The following is a 24,844-nucleotide window of genomic DNA, read 5'->3' as shown; positions in this document are numbered from 1 at the left end:
AGGGCATATTCGTAACCACTGGACCACCAGGGAAGTCCTTCAGGAAAGGGTTTTTAAAGGCAACATTTGTGTTGAGGGTTGCAGGGTGCTTGACTTTCTTCTGATTGGTTGGTGGTAAGTTAACAGGGTGATGTTTTAGGAGTCTTAAATCATTAACCTCCTAATTTAACCTCCAGTCTGGGGTCTAGTTCTTGTGATCCGCATGTGGTCATCATCCTCAAGCTGGATAGGGGTCTTAGTTTCTGCAGAACAGTTCTAAGATATGCATGAGATTGTTGAATATATTCCTCCAGAAGGAACTAGGACTCTGATTATAGATAAACTATTGTCTCAACGACATAGAGTAATTTCTTGACTTTTTCTTTGATTTTGTATTCCTTCCTTTCCTTAATGAGTTACTGCTTGACTCTGCTCTTTGGAATTCAGAAAAGGCCTAGCTGACTACATCCTTTTTTGTACAAACAAGAAACAGGGAACACGGAGTGGCTTTTGTACATGGGAGGGTCCTGCAGGGTCCTGTCTTTTTTTTTTTTTAACTTTTTAATTTTATACTGGAGTGTGCTTGGTTTACAGTGTTACGTTAGTTCCAGGTGTATAGCAAAGTAATTCAGTTGTACACATACGTGTATCTGTTCTTTTTCAAATTATCTTTCCATTTAGCTTATTACAGAATGTTGAGTAGAGCTCCCTGGGTCCTTCCTTGTTGGTTATCTATTTTAAATATATTACTGTGTATGTGTCAGTCTGAAACATTTAATTTATCCTTTCCGCCCTCAACAGCCTTTCCACTTTGGTAACCATAAGTTTGTTTTTGAAGTCTGAGAGTCTCTTTCTGTTTTGTAAATACATTCATTTGTACCTTTTTTTTTTTTTTTTTAAATATATGTATATACTTATTCTGCATGTAAGCAAATATATTTGTCTTTCTCTGACTTACTCAACTTAGCATGATAATCTTTGGGTTCATTCATGTTGCTGCAAATGGCGTTTCATTTTTTTTTAACGGCTGAATAATTTTCCATAGTACAAGTGTACCACATCTTTTTTACTCCATTCCTCTGTTGATGGACATTCAGGTTGCTTCCATATCTTGGCTATTGTAAAAGTGCTGCAGTGAACAATGGAGTGCATGTGTCTTTTCAAGTTAAGTTTTTCTCTTGAGTTTATGCCCAGGAGTGGGACTGCTGGATCATATGGTAGGTTTTTGTTTTTTTTTTTTTCTGTTTACTTCCTTGGCTGTGCTGGGTCTTTATGGCTGTGTGCAGGCTTTCTCTAGTTGCAGTGAGCAGGGGTTACTCTGTAGTTGCAGTGGGCAGGCTTCTCATTGCAATGTTTTCTCTTGTTGTGGAGCATGGGCTATAGGGTACATGGATTTCATTAGTTGTGGCACTCAGGCCTAGTTGCCCCACAGTGTATGGATTCTTCCCGACCAGGGAGCAAACCTGTGTCCCCTCTGGGAGGTGGATTCTCAACCACTGGACCACCAAGAAGTCCCATATAGTAGTTCTGTATTAGTTCTTTAAGGAATCTCCATACTGTTCTCCATGGTGGCTGTACCAATTTATTTTCCCGCTAACAGTGTAGCAGGGGGTTGCCTTTTCTGCATGCCCTCTCCAGCATTTGTTATTTGTGGACTTTTTGATGATGGCCATTCTGAGGATGTGAGGTGATATCTCATTGTAGTTTTGATTTGCATTTCTTTAATGTTGGTTATCTTTTCATGTACCTCTTGGCCATCTGTGTGTCTTCTTTGGAAAAATATCTATTTAGGCCTTCTGCCCATTTTTTATTAGATTGTTAATTTTTTTGTTATTGAGCTGCATGAGCTGTTTGTATATTTTGGAGGTTAATGCCTTATTAGTGGCATACTTTGTAAATATCTTCTCCCTTTTTGTGGATAGTCTTATTTTTTCATTTATGGTTTCCTTTGCTATGCAAAAGCTTTTAAATTTAATTAGGTTCCATTTGTTTGTTTTTGTTTTCATTTTCATTACTCTGGGAGGTGGATTTGAAAAGATCTGTCTGATTTATGTCAGAGTGTTCTGCCTATGTTTTCCTCTAAGAGTTTTAAAATATTTAGCCTTAACATTTAGGTCTTTAATCCATTTGGGGTTTATATTTTTGTGTATAGTGATAGGGAGTGTTCTAGTTTTCTTTATTTAATGTAGTTGTCCTGTTTTCCCAACATCACTTATTGAAGAGACTGTCTTTTCCCCTTTGTATATTTCTGCCTCTTTTGTCATAGATTACGTGACCATAGGTACATAGGTTTGGTCTGTTCCTGTTTTCTATTTCTTTCTGGTTCAGTTTTGGAAGGTCGTACCTTTCTAAGAGTTTGTCCACTTCTTCCAGGTTGTCCCATTTTATTGGCATATAGTTGCTTGTAGTGTAGTCTCTTATGATCCCTTTTATTTCTGTGGTGTCCATTGTAATTAATCCTTTCACTTCTAATTTTACTGATTTGAGCTCTCTTTTTCTTGATGAGTCCAGGTAAAGGTTTATCAATTTTGTTTACCTTCTCAAAGAAACAGCTTTTAGTTTTATTGATCTATTCTATTGTTATCCTTGTCTCCATTTCATTTACTTCTGCTCTGATCTTTATGATTTCTTTCCTTCTACTGACTTTGGGTTTTGTTTTTTCTTCTTTCTCTAATTGCTTTAGGTGCAAGGTTAGGTTGTTTATTTGAGATTTTTCTTGTTTCCTGAGGTAAGATTGTATTGCTGTAAACTTTGTATTAGAACTGCTTTCATTTCATGCCATAGCTTTTGAATATTCTTGCTTTCGTGTTCATTTGTCTCTAGGTATTTTTTTATTTCCTCTTTGGTTTCTTCAGTGATCCATTGGTTGTTTAGTAGTAGCATGTTGTTTAGTCTCCAAGTATTTGTGTTTTTTACAGTTTTTTTTTTTTCTCTTGTATTGATTTCTCATCTCATAGCATTTTGGTCAGAAAAATGCTTAATATGATTTCAGTTTTGTTAAATTTACTGAGGCTTGCTTTGTGACCCAGTATGTGATCATTCCTAGAAAATGTTCCATGTACACTTGAGAAGAATGTATATTCTGCTGCTTTTGGATGAATGCTCTATAAAAATCAGTTGTCTGTCTGTTCCAATGTCATTTAAGACCTATTTTTCCTTATTGATTTTCTGCCTGGATGATCTGTCCATTGTTGAAAGTGGGGTGTTAAGTCTTCTACAATTACTGTGTTACTGTCAGTTTCTCCTGATCTTAGCATTTGCCTTATATATTGAGGTACTTCTGTGTTGGGTGCATGTATGTTTACAATTGTTATATTTTCTTCTTGGATCAATCCCTTAATCATGTTAGTGTCCTTCTTTGTTTGTTAAACAGTCTTTAAATTCTGTTTTGCATGATATGAGTATTGCTACTCCAGCTTTCTTTTGATTTCCACTTGCATGGAATATCTTTTTTCACCTCATCACTTTTAGTCTGTATGAGTCCCTAGAGCTCAAATGGATCTGTTGTAGACAGCATATATATAGGTCTTGTTTTTGTATACATTCAGCCAGTCTATGTGTTTTGGTTGGAGCATTTAATCCATTAACATTTAAGGTAATTACTGGTATGTGTGTTCACTGTGTTGGATTTGTTTTTGTAGGTCTTTTTGCTCCCCTTTTTTTATTCTCTTTTTTTGTGATTTGATGATTAATTTTAGTGTTGTGTTTGGAATCCTTTTCGATTTTTGTGTGTGTATCTATTGTAGATTTTTGATTTGCTGTTACCATGAGGTTTTGATGCAGTAGTTTATATGTAAATGAGATCGATTTACGCTGCTGGTCCTTTCCACTACCCTGCTTTTGTGCTCTCCTCTCTTTACGATTATGATGTCATATTTGTGTGTGAGTATTTCCTACCTTTACTCTATGTTTGCCTTTACTGGTGAGTGCTTCCATTTGTAAATTTCTTTTTTCTATTTGTGTCCTTTTCCACCTAGGGATTTTCCTTCAGCATTTGTTGCACAGCTGGTCTCCCAGTGCTGAATTCTCTTAGGTTTTGCTTGTCTAGTAAGCTTTTGATTTCTCCATCAAATCTGAATGAGAGTCTTGCTGGGTAGAGTATTTTTGGTTGTAGGTTCTTCCCTTTCATCTCTTTAAATATATTTTGCCACTCCCTCTGGCCTTCAGAGTCTCTGATGAAAAATCAGCTGATAATGTTATGGAGATTCCCTTGTATATTATTTGTTGCTTGTTTCTTTTAATATTTTCTCTTTGTTTTTATTATTTGTCAGTTTGATTACTATTTTGTTTTGGCATGTTCCTTCTTCAGTTTACCCTGCATGGGGCTTTCTGTACTTCTGCCTTGGGTGACTGTTTCCTTTCCCATGTTAGGGGAATTTTCAGCTGTTATCTCTTCAAATATTTTTTCAGGTCCTCTTAGGACCCCTGATGCAAATGGCAATGTGTTTAATGTTGTCCCAGAGGTGTCTGATACTGTTATCATTTTTCTTTTTTTTCTGTTTTCTGTTCCACAGCAGTGATTTCCAATATTCTGTTTTCCAACTTATTTACCTGTTTTTCTACCTCATTTACTCTGCTACTGATTCCTTCTATTGTGTTTTTCTTTTCAGTTGTTGTGTTGTTCATCTCTGTTTTTTAGATCTTCTAGCTCTTTTTAAAAATTTCCTGTATCTTTTTGGTCTGTGCCTCTATTATTTTTTGAGATGTTGGATCATCTTTACTCTCATTACTCTGAATTTTCTCAGAGTGCCTGTCTCCATTTCACTTAGTTGTTTTTTTATAGTTTTATCTTGTTTCTTTGTCTGGGACACACTCTCCTGCCATCTCATTTTGTCTGCCTTTATGTGATTGCTGTTTCCATTCCACCAGCTGCAGGGTTATAGTTGACTGCTTCTGCTATCTGCTCACTGGTGGATGAGGCTGATCTAAGAGGCTGGGGCAGACTTCCTGGTGGGAGGGAGTGTTTCTTGCCCACTGGAGGGTAGAGCTGGACCATGCACCTCTGGTGGACAGTGCTGTGTCAAAGGGTGTGTTTAACAGGCAGCCTGTCTGCTGATGGGTGAGGCTGTGTTACTGCCCTGTTGGTCATTTGGCCTGAGGTGTCCCAGCACAGGAACCTATTGGCTGTTGGTTGGGGTTGGGTCTTGTGAGAAAATGATGGTCTCCAGGAGGGCTCACATCAATGAGTACTTCCCAGAACTCTTGCTGCTAGTGTCTTCTCCACACAGTAATCCATAGCTAACCCCGACTCCCTAGGAGACTCTCCAAGACCAGCAGGTGGGTCTGGCCCAGGCTTCTATAAGGTCGCTGCTTTTCCCCTAGATACTCTTCTCCATGAGACCTTGTGTGTGCCCTCCAAGAGTAGAGTTTCTCTTTCCCCTAGTTCTGTGCTCCACAGGCGCCTCTCGATGCCAGACCCCAGGATGGGGAGCCTGATATGGGGCTTAGAGCTTTCACTCTTGTGGCAGGACCTCTGTGATGTGATTATTCCCCAGTTTGTATGTTGCCCACCTGGCACATATGGGATTTGATTGTATTGTGATTGCACCCCTTCTATGTCTTGTGGCTTCTCCTTTGTCTTTGAATATAGGATATCTGTTTTGGTAAGTTTCAGTGTTTGTTTTTGTTGTTGAGGTGGTGGTTCACCAGTTAGTTGTGACTTTGGTGTTTTCTTGACATGGTATGAGCTCACATGCTTCTGCTACACCATCTTGTGTCAGGGTCCTGCTTTATTGCAGAATCATATTCAATTTTTTCATGTTTCATATATAATTTATGCTTAATAATTGAATATAGAATTAATAACTTGTGATTGGAAATGACCTTAGACTTTGCAGACTGATGCCAGTTTGAAGAATGTTTCCCATCTGCAGTAAGATAAGCATAGAAAGTGAAAGTACATGATTAAAAACTTTCATTGAAATCAGACATTTTCATGACATCCAAGTGCATGATTTTTTTCCAGAGGTACCACTTTTCCACATTAGAAATATACACATTATCTTTTAACATGGATTTTCTGAGCATTGGTATAGACCAGTAATATTCACATAAAGATTTAAAGCATTTTAACACTTGAATCAAACCAGACCTTATGTGGAAGCCCAATCTATAAAATAAATGAAAGTAAAGTTCTTTTTATAATTTGTCTGGGACTAAAAAACCCCAAACTTGAACTGTGGCCCCCTCATTGCCACCAGTAGGCCATCTAGTGCTTGTCAGAGCACAGTCTGAAACCCACTGCTTTATGGAGATCAACACATTTATTTACTGCTACTAAAATTAGGAGTTAACATATATCCCATGACAGAGAAAAGGCAGTATTTGTAATGCATAAATATGTCTTATAAAAAAGACTCCAAACTCTAATTAGATTTAAAATCAACACCTAGAATTCAGAGTATTTGCTGCTGTGACTTTGTCTCTGATATTGCTTTTTAAACTTTTGTCATCTTTGTCTGTGAGGTCTCACTACCTGTGGAAACGGCTTGTCCCACTGGCAGCCACAGACCTCTACCTCAGTTTCACGTTATTCTGTTGATTTTTGGAGGTGACTTCTAGTCCATGCAAAATGAGTTTTATATTTCTCTGTATATTTTTCAATTAGTATTAAAATACTGTGTGTATTTTAGATACACATATCCTAAATACAACCTTCAAGTTGGGTCAAAGTTCTCATAAAGTTACTCACCGAAAGATAATATTTTTACATGGATACCATAGATCTGGTTATTTCACTCACCTGTGTGAAATATTCTAGTGATTTCAAATTGCTGTTAAGATAAAGACCAATAATTAGAAAAGTGCAAATCAAAACTACGGTGAGGTATCACCTCACAGCAGTCAGAATGGCCATCATTAAAAAGTTTGTAAATGCTGGCGATGGTGTGCAGAAAAGGGAGCCCTCCTGCACTGTTGGTGGGCATGTAAATTGGTGCAGCCACTATGAAAAAACAGTGTGGCGATTCCTCAGAAAACTAAAAAATAGAGTTGCCAAGTGACCCAGCAATTCCATTCCTGTGTATATATCCAGTCAGAACTCTAATTTGAAAATATACATGCTCCCTTACCTCTTATGAACAGTCCCTCAGAGCCATCTGAGAGGCTGTCTCTTGGGCTTAAATCTTCAGTATGTCCACTGAATAAAAACACAGTTCGTAACTTTAGGTTATGCATATTTTTTAAGTGGACACTAATTTCTTGGTGAAGCAGAGAAGGATTTGGGTAGAGGGTCCAAGTCAGAATATGAACAGCAGCACTATTTATAGTAGCCAACACATGGAAGCAGCCTAAATGTTCATCGACAGATGAATGGATAAAGAAAATGTGGTATATGTGTGCAATGGAATACGACTCAGTCATGAAAAGGAATGAAACAATGCCATTTGCAGCAGCATGGATGAACCTTGAGACTATCATACTTTAAGTGAAGCAAGTCAGACAAATACCACAGTGTTGGTTTTTTGTGGAATCTAAAATATAACTCAAAATTAACTTACTTGTGAAACAGAAACAGACTCACAGGTATAGGAAACGGACTTGTGGCTGCCAGGGTGGGGGGAGTGCAGGGGGGATGGATCAGGGGTTTGGGATTAGCAGGTGCAAGCTATTATATACAGAATAAAAAGCAGCAAGGTCCTACCGTGTGGTACAGGGAACTATATTCAATATCCTGTAATAACCATAATGGAAAAGAATATGAAAAAAAATGTGTGTGTATGTGTGTATATGTATGTAATCTGAGTCACCTTGCTGTATACCAGAAGCTAGCCCAACATTGTAAATCAACTATAGTTCAATAAAATCAAATTTGTCCAATAACTATGCTTAGTCTTATTTCTGCTTACCTCTTTAGCCAGATATCCCACCTGTTTCCCCTGAGCTGCCTGCTCTTTATTTGGCTTTTGTTTGTTTAGTTGGTTTTTGTTTTTTAAATTACCTAGTTTTTTCTCATTTCAGGCTTTTTGTACATACTCTTTCATCCTATTCTAACACAGATTGAACCTTCTATTTCTTCAGGTCTTAGCTTAAACATCATCTTGGGGAAACTTGTCCGGTTCCTGCTTCACTAGCTTGAGTCTCTCCATAATGTATTCTCCTGTAGTTTCTTGTATTTTTTTTTTTTCATGGCATTATCACAGTTAAAATAATTTTTATGTGTAATTATTTATTTGTATGTTCTCCCTGCAGATTTTTACTTCCGCCGTGTAGAAACTCTGCCTTGTTCATCACCCTATCCTCAGTATCTAGCAGTATCCAACATGTAGTAGATATTCGGTAAATAACTGTGGAAAAATTATGGATGTATGTGTAAAATCTGTATTTCTTTTTTTTTTAGGTTAAAGAAAGACCTGATGTGGGAGTTTATATCAAGGATTTATCCGCTTATGTGGTCAATAATGCTGATGATATGGATAGAATTATGACACTGGGCCACAAGAATCGTAAGTGTAGTGCTTAATTGTGATTAAACAGTTACGTGTCGAGTAGCCTGGTTTAGAAGCCAAGTTGGTATGGCACTTTGTACCATAAAGATTGGATTTTTAGGTTTCTTGTAAACCATTTCTCTTTGATTATGAAAGCATATATGCTTTGATATAAAGCATATGAATGAAAGATATCACAGATTGCTTTCTATGCTGTCCAGAATTTTGTTGCTTATTGATGATGCTGTTATCTGAGACTCTCATATCACTGTCTTTTGTTAGCTGTAATAATATTGGTAACATTTACTGAGTACTTACCATGTGGCAAGTGCTTGTGCAAATGCTTTGTAAGAATGATCTCTTTTAATCCTCAGAGTGGACTTTATTAAGGTATTAAATTCCTATGTTATAGCTGAGAAAACTGACATTTAAAGTAAATTATCTAAGGTCATATACTACTTAATAAGTGTCAGAGTCAGTATGTGAATCTACACTGTTAGTCAGCAGTAACCACTCAGCCACAAAAAGGAATGAATGTGAGTCAGTTGAACTGAGGTGGATGAACCTAGAGCCTGTTATACAGAGTGAAGTAAGTCAGAAAGAGAAAAATATTGTATATTTACACACATATATAGCATCTAGAAAAATGGTACTGATGAACCTATTTGCAGGGCACCAGTAGAGACATGGATGTAGAGAACAACAGACTTGCAGGCCACAACAGGGGAAGGAGAAGGTGGGACGTACTGTGAAGGTAGCATTGACGTATGTATACTACGATGTGTAAAATAGATAGCTAGTGGGAAGCTGCTCTATAACACAGAGAGCCCAGCCTGGTGCTCTGTGACAACCAAGAGGAGTGGAATTGGCGGGGGGAGGTTGGGAGGGAGGCTCAAGAGGGAGATGATACATATATATGGGCTTCCCTTGTGGCTCAGCTGGTAAAGAATCTGCCTGCAGTGCGGGAGACCTGGGTTTGATTCCTGGGTTGGGAAGACTACCAACCCAGGAATAGTATAGTCCATGGGGTTGGAAAGAGTCGGACATGACTGAGTGACTTGCACCTTACACTTCAATTCATATATATATATGTGTACATGTGTGTGTATATATATAGTCATGGCTGATTCATGTTGTTGTAAGGCAGAAACCAACACAGCGTTGTAAAGCAAGTATCCTCCAATTTAAAAATTAAAAATATATATTCAGCTTAAAAAAATACCCTGGCTCTATAGTGCCTTCCTTTTATTGCTAAGAAAGCAAACAAAGCGGCGTTCTTTTTAGTAAGTTTCAAGTTTTTTATAAAGAATAAAAAACTTTTGCAATATTGCTGATCCCTCTCTCCAGCCCCTCCTGGGCTCAGTACTAATGATGTTGCTAACAGCAATTAGAAGTTTGAGGTGAAAGATAAGAACATAGAAAGTAAACTTTTTTTTTTTAACATGAAACTTTGTATTTTGTATTGGGGTATAGCCAGTTAACAATGTTGTGGTAGTTTCAAGTGAACAGCAAAGGTACTCAGCCGTAGATACACATGTATCCATTCTTCCTCAAACCTTCCTCCCATCTAGGCTGACACAGAACATTGAGCAGAGTCCCATGTGCTGTACAATAGGTCTTTGTTGGTTATCCATTTTAAATATAGCAGTATGTACATTACCTTCCCAAAGTCCCTAAGTCCCCCCCCCCCACCTCCCCCCAACCATAAGTTCATTTTCTAAGACTCTTGAGTCTGTTTCTTAAGTAAGTTCATTTGTATAATTTCTTTTTAGATTCCGCATATAAGGGATGTCATATGATATTTCTCCTCTGACTTACTCCACTCAGTATGACACTCTCAAGGTCTACCCAAATATCATTATTTCATTCTTTTTAATGGCTGAATAATATTCCATTGTATGTATGTACCACCTCTTTATCCATTTCTCTGTTGATGGATGTTTAGGTTGCTTCCATGTCTTGGCTATTGCATACAGTGCTGCAATGAACATTGCAGTGCATGTATCCTTTTGGATCATGTTTTTCTCTGGGTATATACCCAGGAGTGGGATTGCAGGATCACATAGTAACTATTTTTAGTCTTTTAAGGAACCGTCATACTGTTCTCCATAGTGGCTGCACCAATTTACATTCCCACCAACAGTGCAGGAGGGTTCCCTTCCCTCCACACCCTCTTTAGCATTTGTTGTTGGCGAATTTTTTGATGATAACCATTCTGACTGGTGTGAAGTGATATCTCATTGTAGTTTTGACTTGTATTTCTTTAGTAACTAGCGACACTGAACATCTTTTCATGTGCCTGTTGGCCATCTGTATGTCCTCTTTGGAGAAATTCCTATTCAGGTCTTCTGCCCATTTTTTGAGTGGGTTCTTTGTTTTGATGCTATTAAGCATCATAAGCTGTTTGTAAATTTTAGAGGCTAATCCCTTATTGGTCACATCATTTGCAAATATTTTCTCCCAATCTGTGGGTTGTCTTTTCATTTTGTTTATTGTTTCCTTTGCTGTGCAAAAGCTTTTGAGTTTAAGTAGATCCCATTTGTTTATTTTTGCTTTAATTTCCATTATTCTAGAAGATGGATAAAAAAAGATGTTGCTGTGATTTATGTCTGAGAGTGTTCTGCCTATGTTTTCTTCTAGGAGTTTATTTTATAGTGTCCCTTCTAGCACTGAGGTCTTTAATCCATTTTGAGTTATTTTTGTGTATGGAGTTAAGGAATGATGTAATTTCATTTTTTGACATGTGGCTAGTCTTGACATGTGGCAGTTTTCTCAGCACCGTTTGTTGAAGAGACCGACTTCCAACATTGTGTGGTCTTGCCTCCTTTGTCATAGATTAATTGGTCATAGGTTCATGGGCTTATTTCTGGGTTTTCTGTCTTGTTCCATTGATCTATATTTCTGTTTTTGTGCCAGTACCATACTGTTTTGATTATTGTGGCTTTGTAGTATAGTCTGAAGTCAGGGAGCCTGATTCCCCCAGCTCCGTTTTTCTTTTTCAAGGTTGCTTTGGTTATTTGGGGTCTTTTGTATCTCCATACAAATTCTGAGACTTCTTTTTGTTGTTGTTCTAGTTCTGTGAAAAATGTCGTTGGTAATTTGATAGGGATTGCATTGAATCTGTAGATTGCCTTAGGTAGTATAGTCATTTTGACAACATTGATTCTTCCAGTCCATGAAAATGGTTTATTTTTCCATCTGTTTATATCTTCTTTGATTTCTTTCATTGGCATCTTACAGTTTTCAGAGTACCTATCTTTTGTCTCCTTAGGTTTTATATTCCTTAGGTTTATTCCTGGGTATTTTATTCTTTTTGATACAGTGGTAAATGGAATTGCTTCTTGAATTTCTCTTTCTGATCTTTTGTTGTTAGTGTATAGAAATGCAACAGGTTTCTGTATATTAATTTTGTAACCTGCAACTTTACCACATTCATGGATGAGTTCTAGTAGTTTCTGCAAACAGTGATGGTTTAATTTATTCTTTTCCAATTTGGATTCCCTTTATTTCTTTTTCTTCTCTGATTGCTGTAGCTAGGACTTTCAAAACTTTGTTGAATAAAAGTGGTGAGAGTGGACATCCTTGTTTTGTTTCTGATCTTAGAGGGAATGCTTTCAGCTTTTCACCATTGAGTATGATGCTAGCTGTAGGCTTGTCATATATGGTCTTTTTTTATATTGAGGTATATACCCTCTGTGCTCACTTTCTGGAGAGTTTTTATCATAAAAATGTGCTGAATTTTGTCAAAAGCTTTTTCTTCATCTATTGAGATGGTCATGTGGTTTTTATTCTTCAGTTTGTTGAGGTGGTATATTACAGTGATGAATTTGTGGATGTTGAAAAATGCTTGCATCCCTGTGATGAATCCCACTTGATCATGGTGTATGATCTTTTTGATGTATTGTTGGATATAAATTGCTAGTATTTTGTTGAGGATTTTTACATCTATGTTCATCAGTGGTGTTGGCCTGTGATTTTCTTTTTTTGTGGTATTTTTGTCTGGTTTTGATATCAGGGTGATGGTGGCCTCATAAAATGAGTTTGGAAGTTTTCCTTCCTATGCAACTTTTTGAAACAGTTTCAGAAGGATAGGTATTAAGTCTTCTTTAAATGTTTGATAAAATTTGTCTGTGAAGCCATCAGGTCCTGGACTTTTGTTTATTGGGAGATCTTTAATCACAGTTTCAGTGCTTGGGATTGATCTGTTCATACTTTCTTGTTTCTTCCTGGTTCAGTCTGGGTAGCCTGTACCTTTCTAAGAATTTGTCCGTTTCTTCCAGGTTGTCCATTTTATTGGCATACAGTTGTTCATAGTAGTCTGTTAAAATCCTTGGTATTTCTGTGGAGTCGGTTATAACTTCTACTTTTCCATTTCTAATTTTACTGATTTGAGTCCTCTCCCTTTTTTTCTTGATGAGTCTGGCTAAAGGTTTATCGATTTTGTTTATCTTTTCAAAGTATCAGCTTTTAGTTTCATTGATCTTTATGACTTTCTCTTTGTCTCTATTTCTTCTCTGATCTTTATGATTTCCTTCCTTCTACTAACTTACAGGTTTTGTTCATTCTTCTTTCTCTAGTTGTTTTACGTGTGAAGTTTGGTTGTTTATTTGAGATTTTTCTTGTTTCTTGAGATAGGATTGTATTGCTGTTAACTTCCCTCTTAGAACTGCTTTTGCTGCATCCCATTATTTTTTGGACCATTGTGCTTTCATTTTCATTTGTCTCTAAGTATTTTTTTTCCTTCTTTGCTTTTTTCAGTGATCCAGTGGTGGTTTAGTAGAATGTTATTTAGCTAAACACATGTTTGTGTTTCTTAGAGTTTTTTTCTTGTTTATTTCTAATCTTACAGCATTGTGATCAGAAAAGATGCTTGATACAATTTTGATTTTCTTAAATTTGCTGAAGCTCGTTGTGGCCCAGCATGTGGTCAGTCCTGGAGAATGTTCTGCGTGCCCTTGAGAAGAATGCATAGTCTGCTGCTTTTGGATGGAATATTCTATAGATATCAGTTAAATCCAACTCGTCTATAGTGTCATTTAAGGCCTGTGTTTCCTTAGTGATTTTCTGTCTGGATGATTTTCAGGATGAAAATCTGTCTGGATGATTTTCTGGATGAAAATCTGTCTGGACAGATTTTCTGTCTGTCCATTGATAGAAGTGGAGTGTTAAAGTACCCCACTGTTATTATGTTACTGTCTATTTCTTCCTTTATGTTTGTTAGTATTTGCCTTACATACTGAAGTGCTCCTGTGTTGGGTCCATATATATTTATAATTGTTATATCTTCTTGGATTAAACCCTGGATCATTATGTAGTGTCCTTTGTCTCTTATAACCATCTTTGTTTTAAAGTTTATTTTCTCTGATATGAGTATTGCTGCTCCAGATTTCTTATGATTGATGTTTGCATGAAATACTTTCTCCCATCCTCTTACTTTCAATCTGTAAGTATCTGTAGGTCTGAGGTGGTCTCTTATAGACAACATATATATGGATGTTGTTTTTCTATCCACCAAGCCAGCCAGTCTATGTTGGTGCATTTAATCCATTTACATTTAAGATAATTATCGATATGTATGATCCTGTTACATTTTGTTAATTGTTTTAGGTTTATTTTTGTAGATCTTTTCCTTCTCTTGTGTTCCTGCCGAGAGAAGTTCCCTTAGTGTTTGCTGCGCAGCTGGTCTCACGGTGCTGAATTCTCTTAGGCTTTGCTTGTCTGGTAAGCTTTTGATTTCTCCATCAAATCTGAATGAGAGTCTTGCTGGGTAGAGTATTCTTCGTTGAAGGTTCTTCTCTTTTATTACTTGGAATATATCGTGCCATTCTTTTCTGGCTTGTAGAGTTTCTGTTGAGAAATTAGCTGATAACATTATGGGATTTCCTTTGAATGTTGCCTTTTTTCCCTTATTGGTTTTGTCTTTAGTCTTTGTCTGTTTGATTACTATATGCCTTGGTGTGTTCCTCCTTGGGTTTGTTCTGGCACTCCCTGTGTATCCTGGACCTGGTTGACTATTTCCTTTCCCACGTTAGGGAAGTTTACAGTTGTTATCTCTTCAGATATTTTCTCGGGTCCTTTCTCTCTCTCTTCTTCTAGCATCCCTACCATGCGAAAATTGGTGCATTTAATGTTGTTCCAGGGGTGTCTTAGGCTGCCTTCTTTTATTTTCATTCTTTTTTCTATTTTCTGTTTTGCAGCAGTGATTTCCACCATTTTGTCTTCTGAATCATTTGTCCATTCTTCTGCCTTAGTTACTCTGCTGTTGATTCTTTGTAGTGTATTGTTCATCTCTGTTTGCTTGTTCTTTAGTTCTTCTAGGTCTTTGGTAAACATTTCTTGCATCTTCTCCATTCTTTTTCTGAGATCCTGGACTGTTGTCACTGTCATTATTCTGATTTCTTTTTCTAGGTGGTTATCTATCTCTACTTCATTTAGTTGTTTTTCTGGGGATTTATTTTGTTCCTTCATCTGGGACATAACCCTATTTCTTTTCATTCTGGTTAGCTTTCTGTGATTATGGTATTAATTCAGGATTTAGTTACTGCTTTTTCTGTCTGCCTTCTGGTGGATGAGGATAAGGGACTTGTGCAAGCTTCTGGATGGTAGAGATTGGCTTTGGGGAACACTGGGTCTTGCTCTGGTTGGCAGGGCCATACTCAGTAAAACTTTAATCCAGTTGTCTGCTGGTGAGGGGGCTGCACTCCCTCCCTGTTGTTTGGCTTGAGGCAACCCAGTCCTAGAGTCTGTAGGTTCTGTGATAGGGCTCTTGGCCGCCCCCAAGAGGACTTAGGCTGAGATGCATCTCCCAAGACTGCAGTTGTCAGTGCCCTTGTCCCTGTGGTGGGCCACCACCAACCAACACCTCTGAAGGAGACCCTCACACACTCACAGGTAGATCTGGCTCAGTCTCCTGTGGGCTCACTGTTTCTTTCCCCTGGGTCCTGGTACACACAAGGTTTTATTTGTGCCCTCCAAGAGTGGAGCCTCTGTTTCCCCACAGTCCTGTGGGAGTCCTGTAATTAAATCCTGATGGCCTTCAAGGACAGATTCCCTGGGGATTCCCAGTCCCTTTGTTAGGTCCCCAGGCTGGAAAGCCTGATGTGGGGCATAGGTATTATTGTTCTCCAGTTTGTGGTTTGCCCACCCAGTGGGTTTAAGGTTTGATTTTTATCGTGATTGCACCCCTCCCACCATCTCGTTGAGGTGTCTCCTCTGTCTTTGGATGTGAGGGTATCTTTTTTTTGGTGGGTTCCAGTGTCTTCCTGTTGTTGTTTGTTCAACAGCTAGTTGCAATTTTGGTGCTCTCGCAGGAAAAGATGAGTGCACGTCCTTCTACTCTACCATCTTGAACCAGTCTCAGGTAAACTTTTTTTTTTTTTTTTTAAATTTGTGACTAGACTAAAATCTAGCAAACTCAAGGAAATGAAGCAAAAATTTTTAAAAAATCAATTGCCTTCTTATAAGCCAAATAATAGAAAAATAGAAGACCAAAATTTTTACAGGAAAATGAGCAAAAGATATATGTGAATATGTTGTTCACAGAAGAACTATCCTCAGCAGTAAGTATATGAAAGGATGTTCAACTTCACAAGTAATCAGGAAATGTATATTAAAACAACAATGGGAGATATTTTATTCATCAGTTTGGATGAAAGGATATCCAGGTTGGTGATACTCTGAAGAAATGGTCAGTGGTGATGGAAATATACAGCCTTTTTGAAGGGTAATATAAGTGTATCTGTTGAAATTTTAAGAATGCAATCCTTTGACCCACTGTTTCTATTTCTAGATATATTGAATATATTCTAGAAAGATATTTTTTGATGTGAACAAAAAATACCTTATTGCAGCATTATTTGTAAGGGCAAGAAGTTTGATGCAATCTAATCATCAGTAGAATATTGGTTATGTAAATTATGGTGCAAAAATACTATGGACTATAATGAAGCTATAAAAAACAACACTGAGTTAAATCTACATGTAGAGACTCAAAAGACTTTACAGATGTTAAGTGAAAAAGAAAGCTAACTAGCAAAGTATGTACTGCATTATCCTATTTATATATGTGTTAAGAAAGCCAAATTATTAAACTTTATGTGTTTAGGTATTGTCTGTGTGTGTTCACATGTGTGTATGTGAAGTACAGAATGAAGACATTTAATAGTGGTTACATTTAGTGAAAGGGAAATAACATTGAAAGAAAGGGCTGTAAGCCCTTTGCTCTTTGCTTTATGTATGTGTGTATTTTTAAATTTTTTGTATTAGGAATATGTACATGTATTGCTTATTTAATTAAAAACTTGAACATAATTTATTCATAATAGTGACCAAAACCTTCCATTAACTACTTAAAAATTAATTTAACTTGATATGTGAGATTTGTCCAAGGAAAATGAAAAAATTCTAATGGGAGAAATAAAATGAAAGGAAGGTAAAGAGATTTGAAGACCTAACAGCAGGAAGGAAAACAATCTTAATAAATAAATTGAGTTCAAGAATTAAATATTTAGGGTGGAGTGGCGGGGGGAAGGGAATCCTACACTATTGGTGACAATGTAAATTTGGTGCAGCCACTGCGGAAAATAGTATGGAGGTTCCTCAGAAAACTAGAGTTGGCCGTATAGTTGAGCAGCTCCACTCCTGGGAATATATCCAGACGAAAGTATAATTTGAAAAGATACATGCGGAGAACAAGATGGTGGAGGAGTAGGTATATGTGGAGCACATCTCTCTCCACAGATACATCAGGAATATACCTTCTGACACAGAAGTGTGTGCAGAACAGCAGCTGAGAGTGGACAGGAGTACCTGACTGGCAGAAAAGAATGTATTGACTCACGCAAAACTCAGTAGGATGAAGGAACTAGGGGAAAAAACAGGAGTGTTAGTAGGACTGGACCTGCCTTTGGCAGGTGGGGGAGCTGAAGCAGGGGTCAGGTCCCCACATCGGGGCAGTTTTCTGAGTCAGAGGAGAAACATGTAAGGCTGAGAGTGAAACAGCTGATTTGTGGCAGCCTAAGTGGAATGAGAATCAGTCCTTGCTGCAGCCATACATACCCCAGACGGCACAGTGGCTGGGGGCTGGAGTTTAGGGATTGTGGAGCAATCCCCCTGGTGAGGGCTGCTGTTGACTGTGGAGAGACGGAGGGGATGTGAGGGAGGAGATTATGGTGGGAAATGCCTGTGGAGGAAAGTGGGGCAGCTATGGAAGCAAGGCCGTACTGCTGAGTCACGCGTAGGGGATGGAGCCATCACCATAGCCTCTCTCCCCCGACATGCCAGCATGTGCAGCTGAACAATAGAGAGGCCGGCCCCTCAAACGCCTGATGCACTGAACTACAGAGTAGGGCCCCAGCCAGGAGGGCCTCTCTATGTGCCTGATGTGCTGAACAACAGAGACCCCAGGCAAGGAAGCCTCTCAGCGCCTGATTGTGCGAACAGAGACCGGCCATAGAGGCCTTCTGACCGCCAGCTACAAGAGGCTCGAAAAAAGACTCTGATAGGGCCATAACTCCTGCGGCAGAGGCAGTCCGTGTCCCTGCACACTTGGCGCCGCAAGGGTCTCTGCAAGCCAAGCAGCTGTGCCACCTTCATGCTCAACTCTCACTGGGGCACAGCTGCCACAGGCAAAAGAAGTCTTGTGCCTATGTGCACAGGGTCACTTCTGTAGTGTCTGACTCTTTGCGACCCTGTAGACGGTGGCCTACGAGGCTTCTCTATCAGGGAAGGGGCTTCTCCAGGCAAGAAAACTGGAGCGTATTGGCCGATACTGGCATATTGGCCAAAGGATATTGTCATACCCTTCTAGAGCACTATATTTCCTGCTGCCCTAGCTGCCAACTCCCCTGAGTACCTGGTGCTGCCAGAACCCCTGCGACCTAAGCAGCTGCACCACCTCCACACTGGTCTTCACTGGTGCTGACCCAAGTCATCCAGAGCAGTCTCAGGAGCAAACCCCAGTGAACGACCCACATGCAGAGGTGGAAATAAAACCACAGTTGAAACCCAGGGGCAGTGTAACTAAGGAAGAAGACCCAAAACCCTCCCACCAGCTGTACAAGCTGCAGATTAAATCCACGTGATCAACTAGGCAGCTCTGTGTCTGTGGAATATATAAAGGGTCATTGAGAGCTCCCACAAAAGAAAACGCACTAGTTCTGATAGCTGTGGACATTGGAGGCAAGAACACAGAGAGGAGTAGAACCAGATTAGGCCTGAGCTGCCCCCACAGCAGGTCCGGAGATCAGCACAGTGTTGGAGGGCATCCTAGGGAGGTGGGGTGGACTGTGACTCCCAGCGAGGGAAAGGACTCTGACAGCAGAGACTCAAGAAACACATTTATTATTTTCTTATGTTTTGACTTGTTCTGTAGATTCTTTTGGATTTTTTTCCTTCTTTTTTTCTCCCCGCCCCATTGTAGTTGTTGATTTTATTGGCACTAGGAAGTCTAATTAAGCTTTTGAGCTTTTTTCTTTTCTTTTTTTTCTCAGTCACATTTTTTCATTGTTGTAAACCTCTGCCTCTACATTGGGCTTTTGCAGTTCTGGGGAGTTTTCCTTTTTCTTCCCTTTTCTCTTTATTAATTTTAACTTTTAAAATCTATTATTATTTTTCTGCATTCCCATGTTTGCTTTTCCCACTGTTCTTTCCCCCTTGCTAATCTTTAATATATATAAATCTTCTTTGTCTACTTCTATTTAACTTTGCAAATCTATTCTTTCTTTTCTTTCTTTCCTTTCCTCTCAACATGTTTGTTTTATTTTCATTGCTTTATACCCCAATTGGCATCTTGCCTTAGTTTTGTTTTTCAGTTTGTGCTTTAGTTAGTTTTGTTCTGGTAGACATAATTTTTGGTTCCCTTTGTTCCATGGGTCAATCTGTTGTACCGTATTTTGGTTGTACTGTTTTGATTTTGCTTATGAGTATATATGTAGATGTGTACATTCAGTCACTTTTTATTGTTTTACTTCTCCATTTGTATTGGGCTTTTGCAGTTCTGTGGAGTTTTCCTTTTTTGTTTCTTCTGTTTTTTTTTTTTTCTCTTTTTTATAATTTTAATTTTTAAAAACCTATTATATTTTTTCTATGTTTATTCCTTTGTTTGTCTTTCCTCCTGTTCTTTTCCCCTTGCAGTTAATCTTTAAAGTATATAAATCTTCTTCATCTGCCTCTATTTAACTTTGCATATCTATTCTTTCTTTTTTCCCTTTCCTCTCAACATTTTTGTTAGTTTTCTTTTCATCGCTTTATTCCCCACTTGCCACCTTGCCTTAGTTTTGTTTTCCAGTTTGTGCTTTAGTTAGTGTGTTTTTAACTGGTAAATATAATTTTTGATTTCCTTTGTTTGCTGGGTCAGTCTATTGTACTTGATTTTTGTTGGACTCTCTTGATTTTGCTTATGGGTGTATATGTATATATTCCATTATTTTAATTATTATTTGCCTGATTTTGTAACTGCCATTTGTCCGGGGCTCATCTTTGGTTTCTCATTTTTGGATATTTGTTTTAATCTCACTTAATGCCATAACAAACCACTTGTAGAATCTTTGTTCCTGACCAGAAATCAAGCCCTGAGCCTTTGGAGTGGGAGCAGTGACTCCAAGACCCTAGACTACCAGAGAACTAACCCTTGGGGGTATCAAATAGTGAGAACTCACACAAAGGAAACCACTGGAATACAAGACCCGGCATCACCCAACCACCAGTAGCACCCTGTGCAGGAAGCCTCATCTAAACAACAAACCAAACAAAAATACAAACCCACTCAGCAGCAGACAGGATTACCACCTCACTCAGCCTTGCCACCAGAGGAAAAACAAACAAACAAACAAAAACTCAGAACAAATTTCACCCTATACAAAACTTACACAAACCACTGGACCAACCTTAGGAGGGCAGAAACCAGAAGAAAGAAAGAATTCAACCTTGAAGCCTGGGAAAAGGAGACCTCAAACACAATAAGTTAAAAAAAAAAAATAATGAAAAGGCAGAGAAATACTACACAAATGAAGGAACAAACTAGAAACACAAAAGTCCAAATAAATGAAGAGGAAACAGGCAAACTACCTGAAAAAGAATTAAGAATAATGATAGTAAAGATGATCAAAAACCTTGAAAGAAAATGGAGAAAATGCAGTTACAAAGACCTAGAATTATTAACAAAGACCTAGAAGAATTAAAGGATAAACATGCAGAGACAAACAACACAATTACTGAAATTAAAAATACTCTAGAAGTAGCACAATCTACTGCTACTTCTAGAATCAATAGCAGAATATCTGAAACAGAAGAGCAAATCAGTGAGCTGGAAGATAAAATGGTGGAAATAACTTCTGAAGAGCAGAATAAAGTAAAAAGAACGAAAAGAACTGCAGATAGCCTCAGAGACCTCTGGGACAATATCAAATGCACCAACCTTTGAATTTTAGGGGTCGCAGAAGAAGAAGAGCAAAAGAAAGAATATGAAAAAATTTTTGAAGAGATTATAGCTGAAAATTTCCCCAACATGGAAAAGGAAATAGCCAATCAAGTACAAGAGGCACAAAGAGTCCCATACAGGATAAACCCAAGGAGAAACACCCCAAGACACTTACCAATCAAACTAACAAAGCCTAAACACAAAGAATATTATAAGCAGCAAGGGGGAAGCAACATGTGACATACAAGGCAAACCTCATACACTTAACAGCTGATCTTTCAGCAGAAACTATAGGCCAGAAGGGAATGGCAGGATATATTTAAAGTACTGAAAGGAAAAAATCTACAACCAAGATTACTGTACCCAGCAAGGATCTCATTCAAAATTGATGGAGAAATGAGAAGCTTTTCAGACAAGCAAAAGTTAAGAGAATTCAATACCACCGAACCAGCTTTACAACAAATGTTAAATGGACTTATATAGTCAAGAAATACAAGAGAAGAAAAAAGAGCTACAAAATCAATCCTGAACAATTAAGAAAATGGCAATAGGGACATATATATCAATAATTACTTTAAATGGATTAAGTGCTCCAACCAAAAGACACAGACTGGCTGAATGGATAAAAAAAACAAGACCCATATATATGCTGTCTACAAGAAACTCACTTCAGACCTAAAGACACATATAGACTGAAAGTGAGAGGATGGTAAAATATATTCCATGCAAATGGGAAGCAAAAGGAAGCTGGAATAGCAGTCCTTTTATCAGACAAAATACACCTTAAAATTAAAAAGATTACAGGAGATAAGGAAGGACACTATGTAATGATAAAGGAATCAATCCAAGAGGAAGACACAGCAATTGTAAATATCTATGCACCCAACATAGGAGCATTATTCAATCCGTAAGACATAAGACACGTTAACAAAACTAAAAACAGAAGTTGACTGTAACACGATAATAGTACGAGACTTGAACACCCTGCTCACACCAATGGACAGATCATCAAAACACAATTAATAAGGAAATACAAGTCTTAAATGATGCATTAGATGAAATGGATCTCATAGATATCTTCAGGACATTCCATCCAAATGCAGAAGAATATACCTTCTCAAGTGCACGTGGAATATTCTCCAGGATAGTCCACATCTTGGGTCACAAATCAAACCTCAGTAAATTTAAGAAAATTGAAATAGTATCAAACATCTTCTCCAACCACAATGCTATGAGACTAGATATCAATTACAAGAGAAAAACTGTAAGAAACACAAACACATGGAGATTAAATAACACATTTCTAAATAACCAACAAGTTACTGAAGAAATCAAAAGGGAAATAAAAAATTTTCTAGAAACAAATGACAATGAAAACACGACAACTCAAAACCTGTGGGATGCAGCAAAAGCAGTCCTAAGAGAGAAGTTTATAACAATACAATCCTACCTCAAGAAACAAGAAAAACATAGACTAGACAACCTAACTTTACACCTGAAGCAACTGGAGAAAGAACACCCCCCCCCCCCAAATTAGTAGAAGGAAAGAAGTCATAAAGATCTGAGCAGAAATAAATGAAAAAGAAATGAAAGATACAATAGTAAAGATTAATAAAACTAAAAACTGGTTCTTTGAGAAGGTAAACAAAATAGACAAACCTTTAGCCAGACTCATCAAGAACAAAAGAAGAATCAAATCAACAAAATTAGAAATGAAAAAGGAGAGGTTACAACAGACAATGCAGAAATACAAAGGATTATATGAGACTGTTATGAACAACCATATGGCAATAAAATGGATAACCTGGAAGAAACGGACAGGTTCTTTGAAAAGTTCAATCTTTCAGGATTGAACCAGGAAGAAATAGAAATTATGGACAACCCAATTACAAGCACTGAAATTGAAGCTGTGATAAAAAAAAAAATCTCCCAGGAAACAAAAGCCCAGGACCAGACGGCTTCACAGGAGAATTCTATCTAACATTTAGAGAAGAGCTAATGCCTATCCTTCTAAAACTCTTTGAAGAAATTGCAGAGGAAGGAACACTTCCAAACTCATTCTACAAGGCCATCATCACCCTGATACAGAAACCAGACAAAGACAACACCAAAAAAGAAAGCTATAGGCCAATATCTCTGATGAACATAGATGCAAAAATCCTCAACAAAATTTTAGCAAACAATTCAGCAACACATCAGAAAGCTCATACAGCATGATCAAGCTGGGTTTATTCCAGGAATCCAAGGATTCTTCATTATATGCAAATCAACCAATGTGATTATATACCATATTAACAAATTGAAAGATAAAAACCATATGTTAATCTCAATAGATGCAAAAAAAGCCTTTGACAAAATTCACCACCCATTTATGATGAAATCTTTTCAAAAAATGGTCATAGAAGAAACCTACCTCAATGTAGTAAAGGGATGTATATGAGAAGCCTACAGCAAACATTATTCTCAATGGTGAAAAACTGAAAGCATTCCCCCAAAGATCAGGAACAAGACAAAGGTGTCCACTTTCACCACTATTATTCAACATAGTTCTGGAAGTCCTAGCTACAGCAATCAGAGAAGAAAAAAAAAAAAAAAAAGAATCCAGATTGGAAAAGAAGTAAAGCTCTCACTGTGTGCAGATGACATGATACTGTACATAGAAGACCCTAAAGATGGTATCAGAAAATTACTAGATCTGATTAGTGAATTTAGCAAAGTTGCAAGTTACAACATCAATACACAGAAATCACTTAAACGTTTCTATATACTACCAATGAAAAATCAGAAGAGAAGTTAAGGAATCAATCCCATTCACCATTACAACAAAAAGAATTAAATATGTAGGAATAAACTTACCTAAGGAGACAAAAGAACTGTACATAGAAAATTATAAGACACTGATGAAAAAATCAAAGACAACATAAACAGATGGAGAGATATTCCATGTTCATGAGTAGGAAGAATCAATATTGTGAAAATGGCTATACTGCCAAATGCAGTCTATAGACTCAATGCAATCCCTATCAAATTACCATGGCATTTTTCACAAAACTAGAACAAAATATTTCACAATTCATATGGAAACACAAAAGACCTCAAGCTCCAGTCTTGAGAAAGAAGAGTGGAGCTGGAGGAATCAACCTTCTGACTTCAGATTATACTACAAAGCTACGGTCATCAAGACAGTATCGTATTGACACAAAAACAGAAATATTGACCAGTGGAACAACATAGAAAGCCCCAAAATAAACCCATGCACCTATTGGTACCTTATTTTTGACAAAAGAGGCAAGAATATACAATCGGACAAAGACAGCCTCTGATAAATGGTGCTGGGAAAACTGGACAGCTGTGTGTCAAAGAATGAAATTAGAACACTTCTTAACACCATACACAAAGGTAAACTCAAAATGGATTAAAGACCTAAATGTAAGACCAGAAACTATAAAACTCTTAGAGGAAAATATAGGCAGAACACTCAATGACATAAAGCAAGATCCTCTGTGACCCACTTCCTAGAGTAAGGGAAATAAAAACAAAAGTAAACAAGTGGGGCCTGATTAAACTTAAAAGCTTTTGCACAGCAGAGGAAAGTATAAGCAAGGTGAAAAGACAACCCTCAGAATGGGAGAAAATAATAGCACATGAAACTACTAACAAAGGATTAATTTCCAAAATATGCAAGCAGCTCATACAACTCAATGCTAGAAACTCAAACAACCCAGTCAAAAAAGTGGGAAAAAAGACCTAAAGAGCCATTTCTCCAAAGAGGACATACAGATGGCTAACAAACACATGAAAAGATGCTCAACACTGCTCATTATTAGAGAAATGCAGATCAAAACCACAATGAGATATCACCTCTCACCAGTCAGAATGGTCATCATAAAAAAATTGACAGACAATAAATGCTGGAGAGGGTGTGCAGAAAAGGAAATGCTCTTACACTGTTGGTGGGAATGTAAATTGATACAGCCACTATGGAAGATGGTATGGAGATTCCTTAAAAAACTGGGAATAA

The 24,844-nt window shown here is 37.7% G+C and overlaps 1 protein-coding gene across 8 annotated transcripts in view; it reads left to right on the top strand.

Annotated features, from left to right (window-relative positions):
* KIF3A (kinesin family member 3A) overlaps positions 1 to 24,844 on the top strand; it is an 84,763-nt gene that overhangs the window by 30,074 nt on the left and 29,845 nt on the right. For all 8 annotated transcript variants that reach the window (XM_043466022.1, XM_043466029.1, XM_043466028.1 and 5 more), the window contains exon 5: positions 8,318 to 8,423. In XM_043466022.1, the coding sequence (XP_043321957.1) occupies positions 8,318 to 8,423 (106 nt within the window). The remainder of the gene's footprint in view (positions 1 to 8,317; positions 8,424 to 24,844) is intronic.

The sequence above is a fragment of the Cervus canadensis genome, chromosome 4 (assembly GCF_019320065.1).
Source record: "Cervus canadensis isolate Bull #8, Minnesota chromosome 4, ASM1932006v1, whole genome shotgun sequence".
NCBI lineage: Eukaryota > Metazoa > Chordata > Mammalia > Artiodactyla > Cervidae > Cervus > Cervus canadensis.
The sequence above is the reverse complement of the archived record's forward strand: the minus strand, read 5'-3'. Positions and strand labels throughout refer to the sequence as shown.